General features: G+C 41.3%; 2 protein-coding genes across 2 annotated transcripts in view; one reads left to right on the top strand and one right to left on the bottom strand.

Annotated features, from left to right (window-relative positions):
- The first annotated feature begins 2,141 nt into the window (after positions 1–2,141).
- Positions 2,142–7,643, top strand: tomm20b (translocase of outer mitochondrial membrane 20b). Its single transcript, XM_037690052.1, has 5 exons — positions 2,142–2,391; positions 4,134–4,180; positions 4,642–4,723; positions 6,854–6,996; positions 7,075–7,643. Exons 1-5 carry the CDS (start codon positions 2,271–2,273, stop codon positions 7,117–7,119), a joined length of 438 nt encoding a protein of 145 aa, XP_037545980.1. The 5' UTR covers positions 2,142–2,270; the 3' UTR covers positions 7,120–7,643.
- Positions 7,644–9,043: 1,400 nt separating this feature from the next.
- The window catches only part of rbm34 (RNA binding motif protein 34), an 11,792-nt gene continuing 8,206 nt past the window's right edge, over positions 9,044–12,629 (bottom strand). The window contains 5 exon segments of the mRNA XM_037690051.1: positions 9,044–9,224; positions 9,227–9,338; positions 11,522–11,640; positions 11,718–11,760; positions 11,835–11,898. Coding sequence (XP_037545979.1) covers positions 9,124–9,224; positions 9,227–9,338; positions 11,522–11,640; positions 11,718–11,760; positions 11,835–11,898 — 439 coding nt within the window. The 3' untranslated portion in view covers positions 9,044–9,123.

Below are 12,629 nucleotides of genomic sequence, written 5' to 3'. Positions count from 1 at the left end.
TTCCTCAGTCGTAACAGGGTGGATTGTTGTCTTCAGGTCAAGGGTGAGGTTCTGCCTCAACTGGAGGAGTTCAAGTATCTCAGGGTTTTGTTCACGAGTGAGAGAAGAATGGAGCGTGAGATTGACAGACAGATTGGTGCAGCTTCTGCAGTATTGTGGGCTCTGTGCCGGTCCGTTGTGGTGAAGAGGGAGCTGAGCTGTGAGGCAAGTTCTCTGTATACCGGTCGGTCTACCCTCTCCTATGGTCACGAGCTCTGCGTAGAGACTGAAAGAACGAGATCGTGGATACAGGAGGTTGAATGAAGTGAACATGCAGACATGTTTTTAGTATTTTACATCACTTTATAATGTAGCTTTTTTATATAATTTATTTTATTTACTTTTCATTTTATATGCTTTTTACACCATTGTCTATCAATTGTCAAGTTTTGGAACGTGCACCTGCATTAAAAGGAAATGGAGCCAGCCGCTTGTAAAAGGTCTTTTTAGGATTTGGTTGGGAAGCTGTCTGGACCTGAGCTTTTACCACTTTGTAAAGATTTAACTGCAGCCTTTACTTGCAGATATCTGATGAACAATCAATGTATTTGTTTTATTCCCTTGTTCACAAAACTTGGATTTCAGATTGAGTAAATGTTCAGTGGTGTGCTGGGATGTAAAAAGATCAGATTTGGCTTGCAGTGACATTTGTTCTTTATACATCTCTGGGTGTTTTTTTAAGTGTACAAAAATAAAACTAATTGTTATGCATTCAGAAAACCTGTCTAGTTTCTCTCTTCTAGGTATTTTTTTCTTTTTGATAGACCCAATAAAATATAATCTCTCCTCTCAAGAGAGTCTTCACCCCTTCCCACAACTGTGCTTCTGACCTCTTGAGTCCTTAAACCTGGAAAAAAAATAATAATTTGTAGAGAACAAAAATGAGAGAGTCATTAGTTTGGAGTAAAAGACACCATTGTGGTCTTGCATAAGGACATTTCTGAAAAGAAATGTTCTTGAATACTGAAGCATGGTCAGGACAACAGCAGAGTTATTTTACAGTATAAATTTTATTATCAAGTAAAATTAGAGCGATGTAATTCAGAGCATGGTACGCCCAAAGGTATAAAACTATAGTTGTATTAGGATCTGTGCTTTTGGCGCCCCCTCTCGGTCTCTTTTATCGCTGCAGGTGGACAAGACAACTGATTACTACCCTTCATAAGGCTGAGTCATTTCATTAGTCTTTGTTGGACCGTTAGTTACCAAATGGTGATTAACCTACAACACCTTGTGCTTGTACCTTGAGTGCCCTCACAAAGCAAGTAACCTTTGGGGAACACTGCCCTGCCCGGATTTGACCCGACAACTTTCTTGCTGAGAGGTAACCGCTCTCAGCTGAGCACCGTGCCGGCCTAAAATAGCTTACTCAAGTAGAAGCAACGCTACTCTGTTGAAAATGTACTCAAGCACGAGTAAAATCACCTGCATAAAAATCTATTCAGGCAGAAGTAAAATGTAAGTATTTAAAATTTTACTTTGAGTACAAGTTAGTTATCTTTTTACATAAGAGGAGGGGTGGAGCGGGGGGAGACTTTTAAGATTGGGGCATGGAGGACAAAAAACTATTATTTTTTTTCAAATGAGCTCCTATATTAAATAAAACCCCTCACAGTTTAATATCTACTATTATTTTTTCAGCTCTCAGTTTACTGGTCTTACTCTTAACCCCATCCAACGGTCATTCATGAGGCATGGATCGTGATAAAAAGAGCACGATGTTTTTTATAAAAGCAGCTGAAATGAGCTTATATTTGTAGGTCGAAGAAGACTATGATGATTTGGCATCATCTCATTTTCTTTTTTCCTTATTGTTCTTTCTCTATGCAATGATTGCTATTTATTATACAACTATACTTCAGATTGAGATTTTATAGTGTTTTAAATACCTTTTACTTTTTATTTATTTAGTTTAATTTACATGCTTCAGTTAAAAACTAAATAAAACTGCACAGCACAATAAATGGAATAGAGTATTATTAATGTTTTCTACATTGTAAACCTTGGACATTTATTGTCATTGTAACATTTTTATTCAGGCGCTTACGTGTTACCTTTTTATTCAGGCGCTTACGGTCGGCTACAATCTGTCAAACGGCGGGGTCCTCGGTCCTTCTGCTGCTAAGCCTCGGCTAGCTCCTCCTGACAGAAGCTAGCAGCAGAGTACTAATAAATAAATTGTAGTTAGTCCCGAATAGCTTTTTTTTTAGGAGCGGTTTGTGGGGGTTATAATGGGCGGCAGAACGAGTGCGATAGCTGCGGGGCTGTGCGGGGCTCTGTTAATCGGTTACTGCATTTATTTTGACAGGAAAAGACGGAATGACCCGAACTTCAAGAACAGGCTGCGGGAACGTGAGTGTTGACCTCCTCTTTGCTCCTTCTCCTCCTTCACAGTGTTCGAGACCCGCAGCAGGTCCAGTGGGACTCGACTGGGCTCAGCCTAACGTTTGATTTCATTAAAGTATTCTTGGATCGTAAATGTGTGTATTTGTACTCCGTTTGGGTTTGAATGAAGTTCTCCCAACGAGCTCTGTCCACATGTCACGTGTTCAGGAAGTGGTAATCTTTAAGGCGCTTTGGTTAACAGGTTTGGTTAACAGGTTTGGTTAACAGGTTTGGTTAACCAGTTAAAACCAGTAGAAGAGTAAAGCCACACTTTTCTTCTTATTTAGCGCATCATGATACGAGTGAAACTAAAATGTACTAAATAGTTAATCAGTTTTTATTTACAAACACCGACTATTTTCCATTTATAGTTAAATAAATGAAGTCGTTAGTTATTTTCCTTATTTTTGACAGGATGTCAATATATTGTTTTAAAAACTGAGACAACTACGTCCATATCCTGATGCATGCTCAATAATCCAGGTAGAAAAATCTAAAAAAGTTAAATCTGGACATTCAACAAAACAACAACAACAACAACATATAGAAACGTTTCGTCTTAGAGGACCAGATTTAACTTCTAGAACTTTGACCTTAGTTTTCTGTGGCTCATGTTCGTTGTACACACCATCAAGGCCGAACAGCACAGTGACTACTTTTCACCTTTTAAATGGACCAGCTGCTTTAAAGAAGAGGCCTGTGGTGCAAATTACAGACACATCTTAGTTTAACATGTCCTTGTGGTCAAATAATCATCTTTTCTAGGAGTACCGTCCTTTTTGTCATGGCCAGTTTCATTAGTTTATTCCATCCATCATCTTTACCCACTTCTTACTTTTTGGGTCGTGGGGGTCACTGGTGTCCAGCAGTCACTGTGCTAGGGGCGGGGGACACCCTGGACGGGCCACAAGTCCCAATTGAGCCATCATGCCACCCTGTAATTTGAGTTACTGTTTAAAATGTTTTATTTGATGCAAATTAATAGAAGTGTTAACCCGAAGATGAAATATGATTCAAGATGGCTACTATGAAGCATTTTTCATCATCTTATAAGAGTAAACGGCAAAGAAACCTTTTATATTTATCACCCACAGCCAAAGGATGTGTGTGTGTGTGTGTGTGTGTTGCAAAGTATCTCATGAACCAACTTTCTGAAAGTTAACGTTGGACCTACACGTACAACTAAAATGTTTAGCATCATCTCATTTCAAGATGGCTGCCACAGCTAATCAGCCTTAGCCAACACATAAATGGTGATAACTCATAAAAACGTACAGATATTAAGCTCAAACTGTGTGTGCTAAGAGCTGAGCGACACAACGCACACTCTTCTTCAGTGTGCCATTTCTCGTGCATTGCATCATTTTCAAAGTTTGACCAAAATGGCTGCCCTCCCATCATACGATAATCTTAGTCCAAACCCAGGAATAAAACGCAGCAGGGAATATACTTCCACAAATGTTAGTCCTTAAAAGGTTTTTCTTTGTTTTCATAACTGGTTATGAAATCCTTTTCCATTTGGAGAAGGGCTTTCCAGTAAAACGCCCGACAGAATTAGTTCTGTCTGCACGATATTTGAGATGCACGCTGGTTGTTCACCGAGTGAACGATGTCTCTGAAAACCAGTGGGTTTTTGTGTAACTGGACATTTAAAGTAAACTTCAACCTGACGAACAAATTTAAACTGTTTAGTTTTCCTCTTGTTACAGGAAGAAGAAAGCAGAAGGTGGCCCAAGACAAAGCAGGGTTGGCAAAGGTGAGCACACGTATGTGCACCTCTGCCCAAACAGATTTCCTGTTCTTGCACAACTTGCCGTTTTTGACAATATTGATTGATTTTTTTATTTACCGTATTGATTTTTCTCAAATAATTATATTTAACGGAAGAAACGCTTCATTCCATCTTCAATATTGGATCATTTTCCTCAATAAATAAATGACTGACCAAGTATAATATTTTTGTCTCAATTGTTTATCTGGGTTTTATCTACTTTTAGGACTTGTGTGAAAATGTGATCATGTTTGTTTTAGGTCGTCATGTTATGCAGAAATATAGAAAATTATAAAGCTTCACAAATGTTCAAACGCACACACAAGAAGATCACAAAAGCATTCATGTTAAAGCTTGAAGCATTTGACATGGTTTATTCTGTTTTACTTGGAGTAATATTTCATTCTAAAAGTCCTTCATGTGGCTGAATGTTGGTCGTTCTGCAGCTCCCTGACCTGAAGGACGCGGAGGCCGTGCAGAAGTTCTTCCTGGAGGAGATCCAGTTGGGAGAAGAGCTTCTTGCTCAGGGTAACATCCACACACCAGCACCATGATGTATAGGTGCTCAGTCCTGGTCCTCAGGGGCCACTGTCCTGCATGTTTTAGTCGTTTCCCTGCTCTAACACAACTGAGTCAAGATTTTATTAAATTATTTCTTCAGCATGGCCTCAAGTTCTTCAGCTTATTAATCAGCATTCACTTAAATGACTTGAGGTGTGTTGAAACCAAGGATGCTCGATATGGGGTTAAAAATGATTCTTATTTACTGAAATGTGATAACAATAAACGGTGAAGAAATATTACAAACGCCGTCTTTTTCAGCTATAAGTCTTAATAATCTGGCCAACCAGAAGTTCTCTTCCATGGCCTCTGAATTCCTTTTAAACCCAAAGTTTTGCATCTCCATCCACAGAAGTTCCAGACCTTCTGACCACCCTGTACCTGTTCGTTGCTTCAGGAGTCCTTCGGGACAGCCAGGTCACCTTTTCTAGCTTCATAACCTCCATCACCACTGGTTTACACTGGTCCCAGTACCCTTTACGACACAGCTCCTCCTGGAAGAGAGCAATCCACCCTTTTCTGACTGAGGACCCTGAAGCCAGGGTCAGAGCACCAAGGCCCCCGCCTTCAGCCACTGCCCATGACGTCATGCACCCGACCCATATGGCCCCTTCTGCAGGTGGTGTTCCCACTGGAAGGCAAACCCATGAGGATCAGGGAGGCCGTTCCACCAAATCACTTCCTTTAAAGATAATGGTCATTGCCCACATCAGCACTGAAGTGACATGGAGAACAACAAACTCCTCAGATGGCCCCACTTCCAGATTCATCAAACTAATAAGCCTGTGGTAGTAGCTGAGACTGATCCCCCACCACACTTTGTTACAACTGATCGAGCAAAACTTGCCATTGAGTGCTGGGAGTCAACTCTGTCCGTGTTAGCAAAAAATCCACGAATCGCTCGACAGATTTAATGAAGCTCCCAGGAAGTAATTACCAAGTGTACTTCTGTAACCGGTGCAATTTTGGAGTCACCCCAGTTCAAGATGGCGACCACAGCTTGTTGACCGTGGCCAACACAAAGTGGTACACTAGTGATCCATAATCAAAACGTTCGGCTCTTTCAGGACAATCCTGCTGTGACTTTTAGTATTGGTGCAACTTTAGCTTTTTGAAATATTTAGACTTTTCTGACATTTTATTCTCATAGAAAATGAACTGAGCTCATTTTCCATCCTTCAAATCTTTACATGTGTTTACAACCTTTTACTGCTCCTTTCACATTTTGTTCTGATTCAGCTTCTTTCAGCTTCCTGCTGCAAATTTAAACTTTTTTCAGCTACTTTCAGCCGCTTTCTGACCTTTCAGGTTCTTTCTGCTATCTGCAACATTTTTGTGCTTCTAACTTCTTTCTGCTAATTTCAGTTTATGTCCCTTTCAGCTTATTTCTGCAAGTTTCAGCTTTTTCTACCTTTTCATCTATTTAGCTGTTTTATGCTAATTTTTAGCTTTTTCAGCTAATTCAACATTTTTGCAATATTTCTGCTTTTTAGCTATGTTTCATCTTTTTTTTGATAATTTCCTCAGTGTTTTTATTTCTGCCTCTTTCAGTAAACTTGTTCTTTCTGCTTTCTTCTGTAAATTTAAGCTTGTTCTACCTTTTCAGCATTTTTAGCCAATTTCAGCAGTTTTCAGATAAATTTCAAATTTTTATGCTAATTTCTGGTACTTTTCAGCCTAATTAAATTATTTATGCTAATTTCAGCTGGTTATGCTTTTTTCTGCTAGTTTCTGTTTTCAGCTGCTATTAGCTTTTTATGCTAATTTTAGCTTTCTCAGCTACTTGCACATTTTTTAACTCATTTCAGTTTTCTGCTTCCTTCTGGTAGTTTATTTTTTGCCCTTTCAGCTACTTTTTTTTCTAATTTCAGCTTTTATTTAGCTAATATCCTATTTTTTATGCTCATTTCTGCGTATCTAAACATAATTCAACAAATGTGTTGTTTCTATTTTCTTCTGCTCAGTTAGGCTTGTTCTTGCATTTCAGCATGTTTTTAGTTTTCAGCAGATTCTTCAGCCATAAGCAGTCACACTGCATTTCCTGTGAAAATGCAGTTTCTCTAACTGATTAATATTTATGACTGTTTCTGCGTACAGGGGACTATGAGAAAGGTGTGGACCACCTGACCAACGCCATCGCGGTGTGCGGCCAGCCTCAGCAGCTTCTGCAGGTGCTGCAGCAGACCTTACCTGCACCGGTCTTCCAGATGCTGCTCACCAAACTGCCCACCATCAGCCAGGTAACTCCCAGACCTCAGAACTAACTGGTCAGAACCTCGTGATGTCTGTTTTACATCTGTCGGTGCTCTGCCCTGCAGCGCATTGTGAGTGCACAGAGTGCGAGTGAAGACGATCTAGAATAAAGAACCGAGCAGAACCCGCCTCCCTTCATGGACCTGGACCCTGACCTGGACCTGCCAATACCTCGGACATTAGACACGTCCATCGACATGTACCAACAGGATTTGTTGGGTTATTTTTATTTCTGAAGTTATTCACATCAACATGTTTACTTGTTATTTACTTTTAGGGTAAATTGATCACAAAGTGGCAAAAATACAAGAAGCATGTTCAGTTTCACTGCATCAAAAGACGAGTACTGGCTGGACCGAGGTCTGCTGAAAACCACTTCGTCCTTCAGGAGTCTGCACCCATCGTCTCTCACACACACACACACACTCTGACAGTCCCAGGTTAACACCATCCATCTTGACAATATCATTATAAAGTGTCAGAAGAAGAGTCTTCTCTCTGCTTTGAAACTTTCAGTATTTATTGTTTTTAGTCTTTTTGGTTTAAACTTGTAAACATTTTTTTTTTAAGTAAAATTATTTGTTCAAGTTTAAGAAAAACGCTCTTTGGAAGAAAAAATAAAAAGTGAAAACTTTGTTGTCTTCTAATTGAACGTGCTCTGTGGGTTCAAATGAATTTATTCAACCAACACGTTAAAGGGATCGTCCAACCAACTTTAAAACGATGTTCTGTCGCCATAGTTACACCTCATCAGTTGGTCGGAGAGAACCGAAAGAGGCAGAAGTCTTCATCCAGGCCGAACTAACTCAACTAGACTGATGTATTGATCAGCACAAACATTTGAGCAGAAACACGAACGTTTGGTTGGAAATTACCAACAAACCCTGAGTCGTGGCAGGAAATAATACGGAGTTTAATGTTGGCTAAAGTAACGAGCTTTCATTTTTGTGAAAAATGATTAAAAATAAAATCTGGTTGGCAAGCTGTTAGCGTGGACAAAAACATCTGCCTGACCGGCTTCTCTGAGTTAATCATGATTTAGTTAATGATTACTACTAGAGAGCATTTCCTGAAAATGCAGAGTGAATATTTATTGCAGAACTTGCTGAAAATGACATGTTTAGCGTATTTCCTAGATCATCAGGTTTTGTTTTTTTAACGATTCATATTTTCATTTTATGTGATAAATCCTCCCTGAACCAGGATTTTCATTAGTCGTGTTTTAATGATTTTCATATTTTATCAGAAGTATAAATTTGTATCGGTGTATAGTCCCTTGTTTATTGTGGGGGTCGGTACCCTGAAGCCCCGTGATAAGTGAAAAACTGCAAAGTAGGAATAGTACAAGTAGTAAGTAGTTTATTTTAATATATAAATATATAGGCATTTTAAACCCTTCCCATACTCTTGCGATATTGTAAACAGTTTCTAACGCTCTAATAAAAGAAGAGCGCAGAATGTCATGATTTCTGCTCTCTTCCTCCGGCTGCTCTCTGCCAGCGCTCTTGGCCACGCCCACTTTGCTGCATAACAGATATGACTGCTGCAGGAGGAAGATTCTGCAAGTGCTAAATAATTCTTTTAAAATAAAAAATCCACGCTGATCGTGCGGCTCATCCATCAGTCAGCCTGTTGCGTCACGTCCAATCTTATTTTGAAAAAACGCGAGCGAGTCTGTGCAAAATGCACCGCGAAGTAGCGAGGGACTGCTGTATATAAATATTTTCTAAAACATCTTTAAATTAGGTAAATTATGTAAAATCAGGCAGTTTAATTTTCACCTTGTTCTGATGAACGAAACCTTCAAACTCAAACAGAACTGGATTTATTCAAACACGACTTGTTCATTAAAACGACATTCCAACAAACAATTCAGAAAACAACTTAAAAATGTATTTTTAATAACATTTTAGGAGCAGTTTTTTTAGACGATAATTACAGAGGTGGAAACTTCAAAGCTGCTGTTGAAAAACCAGAAGAACTTCAGACGTCAGGTGTGAACACGTTTGTTGGTCTTCACCTTCTTCTTCAGACCTTTCTTTTTTGTTTTTTTATTTGGATCCACCATCTCTCCTTTAAATGAGCTGTGGCTTTTGGTTGACCCCTGCTGGTTTCTACCAAACCTTTTTGAGGACTTCCAACCTCCTGGACCAGCTTCTTTCTCTTGTCCTGGACGTTTTCTGAAGGTTCTGCTGGTTCTCGTTGAGGTTCCTTGGCTGCCAGCTCGTCTCTCCTGCTTCTCCTTCTTCACGGACCTCTTCACACGAATGGACCGGCCTTGTAGCTTCGAATCGTCCAGTTCCAGCGCCAGCTGCACCGAGTCGACGTGCTGCACCACACAAACAATTAGAAGTTACAAAGTTACGGTTTGAGTTGCTTCAGGAAATAAAAATGGTGGAACTCAGTTTCAACAAACTTAAAGTCAGAAGCAAACTTTGACAAGCTTCCTATTACAAATCCAGATGTTTGTTGGTAAACATCCAGCTCGCTGCAGATGTGTAATCTGCACGAGTCACTGATCCACCTCTCCATCCCGAGGCCTTCAGCTCTACCTGCCTGGGTCAACGACCACACGTCGGTGGGAATGATCTTACTACGCCGATGATGGTTTGGTGTCACATTAACCAGTCTAGATTATCTGGTTGACTTTTTACTCAGCAGTACTTAATGGGCAACTATGGTTCAATGGTTACAGCGGTCGTTCTCCAACACATCGTGTATTGTGGACGCAAGAAAAAATGCAACCCCGGGTTGATCATGCGAGGAAGTAAACTACAGTGTATCACAAAAGTGAGCACACGCCTAAATGTCCAAAATGAGCACTGCTGGTCATTTTCCCTCCAAAATGTCATGTGACTCGTTAGTGTCACCTGGTCTCAGGTGTGCACAGGTGTGTTCAGGTTTGTAGTACAGCTCTCACTCTCATTCTGGTCACTGAAAGTCCCAACATGGCTCCTCATGGCAAACAACTCTGAGGACTGTTGCTCTACATGAAGATGGCCAAGGCTACAAGAGGACCGCCACCACCCTGAAGCTGAGCTGCAGCACTGGCCAAGATCATCCAGCACTGGGTCCACTCAGAGCAGACCTCGCGTTGGTCGTCCAGAGAAGCTGAGGGCACGTGCTCAGCGTCACATCCATCTTCGAAAGACAGGTGCAGGAGTGCTGTCAGAACTGCTGCAGAGACCGAAGAGGTGGGGGGTCAGCCTGTCAGTGCTCAGACCAGACGCCACTACATCAAACTGGTCTGCGTGTCCATCATCCCAGAATGAAGCCTCTTCTGAAGTCTGGACACAAGAAAGTCCACAAACAGTTTGCTGAAGACGTGTCAACAAAGGACAAGGATTCCTGGAACCATGTCCTGTGGTCTGATGAGACCAGGATTCATTTGTTTGGTTCAGATGGTCTCAAGCACGGTGGTGGGAATGCCATGGTCTGGGGCTGCATGAGTGCAGCAGGTGTTGGGGAGTTACATTTCACTGAGGGACACATGAACTCCAACATGTACTGTGAAATAGTGAAGCAGAGCATGATCTGGACAAGCACGTCTCCAGACCTAAACCCAGTAGAACATCTTTGGGGCATCCTCAAGCAGAAGGTGGAGGAGCGCAAAGTCTCGAATATCCACCAGCTCCGTCAGGGAGGAGTGGGACCAGTGGCAACCAGTGAAGCTCTGGTGAACTCCAGGCCCACGAGAGTTCAGGCAGTTCTGGTAAAAAATGGTGACCACACAAAATATTGTCACTTCAGGAACTTTCACTAAGACGTGCGCTCACTTTTCGACATTAATGGCTGTATACCGAGTTATTTTGAGGGAAGAATAAATGTGCACAGTTGTATAATCTGCACACTGACCAGATTATTTGTCTTTGTGTCAAAGTGTCATTTTGTCCCATGAAAAGACAAACTTAAATATCTGCAGGAATGTGAGGGGTGCACTCACTTTGGTCGTATTTAAACTGAACTACAGCCTGAAAGAAATTCACCAAAAAGCAGCGGACAGGCCCCAAAGCTTCTGGGAGGTTTGAGACTAAATTAAAGCTTTTTATCTCCAGTCACATCAGCTAAGTTTTATTTTGGAAGGGTACCAACAAATGTAACCACACGGGGGCCTGGCAGGCATCGTCAGGTCCCCTTACTGAATCAGTTTCAGTGCAGGGTGGGGGCAGCTGTGGCTGAGAGGTCAGAGGGGTCGTCCTCCAATGAGTTGGGGGTTTGATTCCCCCAGCAGTCACGTGTTGAAGTGTCCCTGAACAAGACACTGAACCCCTCATTGCCTCTGATGTCGGTGTCTGAATGTGATAAAGCTCTGATTAGTCTTTGTGCAGATCTAGTAGAGCTGTGAATGTGTGTGTGTGTGTGTGTGTGTGTGTGTGTGTGGAGGTAAATGATGCACAGATTGTTGTAAAGAGCTTCGAGTGGCTTGATTAGACAGAAAGGAGCTGTATAGGTGCACTCCATTCACTATCATCCGTCAGTTTTTTACGTAGAGAACTGAGAATAAAAGAAAACCTCAAACAGGACGTATCCAAATCCTTTGCCTAGCCCGGAGTTCTTGTCTCGCACGAGTCGCACCGCCTCCACCGGTCCACACATTTCAAAATGCTTTCGGATCTCCAACTCCTTGATCTCTGCAAAGACGCGACAGCTGAGCATCACTGTTCTGCTCACACAGGTCCACGAGCTTGAGGATGGCGCAGCAGCTCACCAAACGGCAAGTTCCCCAGAAAGACCGAGCGCTTGTGGTCGTGCTGCAAAACAACAAGAGGACGTTTGAGCCAAGATCCTGTGGAAACATGAGAGCGGTGAAGTTGAGCAGCGTTACCGAGCAGCTGTCAGCCACTCTGTCCACCCTGATGTGGAAGTCTGGCTCCATCTCCAAGCCGTTCCTGACAAAGACAGACAAACTGCACTCAGGACAAAGACTCAAGTTGGTTAGAAATTCTTAGAAGGTTCAAGATGACGCCATCAAACTGGCAGTTTTTTATTTTTTACAACAATTTTACAATATCCCTCCTTTATTCCCTCTGTTTTTAATTCCATCTCAAGGAATTCCATTCACTTCTATTCAGTGATGTTCCTCCTGATACTTTATTTACTGATTGACTGATTGATTGATTGATTGATTGATGATATGACCTACAGAGTGGTGCTGGCTTTATTATGTGCACACAACACTTAGAAAAACTAGCAGGAGATGTTCTGGGTACAAAACTAAAATAAAAGTGTATCTGAGGAAATGAGGACTTAATTCCAGACTGCAGGTTTACTTGTGGTTCCTAGAGTTTCTAAAAATAAAATGGGAGGCAGAACTTTCAATTATCAATCTCTTGTTTTGTGGAACCAACTGAGGCTGGCACATTGTCTACATCTAAGATCAGGCTTAAGTCTTTCCCTTTAGATAAATCCTATAGTTAGGGTTGACTTGGGTTTCCTAACTCTTAGTTATGCTGCTATGGACATAGACTGCTGGAGGACAAATTGACACCATTTCCTCACTCTGCTGCTCTTTACTCGCTCCACTATTTGTTGGTATTTGTAAATATTTCTATCATTAACGTGTTTTTCTTCCCATAAAAAGTTAATTCAATTCAGTTTATTTCTATAGCACCAAGTCACC

The sequence above is a fragment of the Nematolebias whitei genome, chromosome 16 (genome assembly GCF_014905685.2).
Source record: "Nematolebias whitei isolate Nwh7 chromosome 16, NemWhi1, whole genome shotgun sequence".
Taxonomy (NCBI): Eukaryota; Metazoa; Chordata; class Actinopteri; order Cyprinodontiformes; family Rivulidae; genus Nematolebias; species Nematolebias whitei.
This window is presented reverse-complemented; position numbering and strand designations above follow the sequence as displayed.

What these genes read in the sequence shown, in the direction of transcription:
- tomm20b (XM_037690052.1), top strand. Translation starts at nt 2,271, where the DNA reads ATGGGCGGCAGAACGAGTGCGATAGCTGCGGGGCTGTGCGGGGCTCTG. An exon ending in CAAGAACAGGCTGCGGGAAC is followed by an intron (nt 2,392 to 4,133) that starts GTGAGTGTTGAC and finishes CTCTTGTTACAG; the next exon opens with GAAGAAGAAAGCAGAAGGTG. An exon ending in AACTGCCCACCATCAGCCAG is followed by an intron (nt 6,997 to 7,074) that starts GTAACTCCCAGA and finishes TCTGCCCTGCAG; the next exon opens with CGCATTGTGAGTGCACAGAG.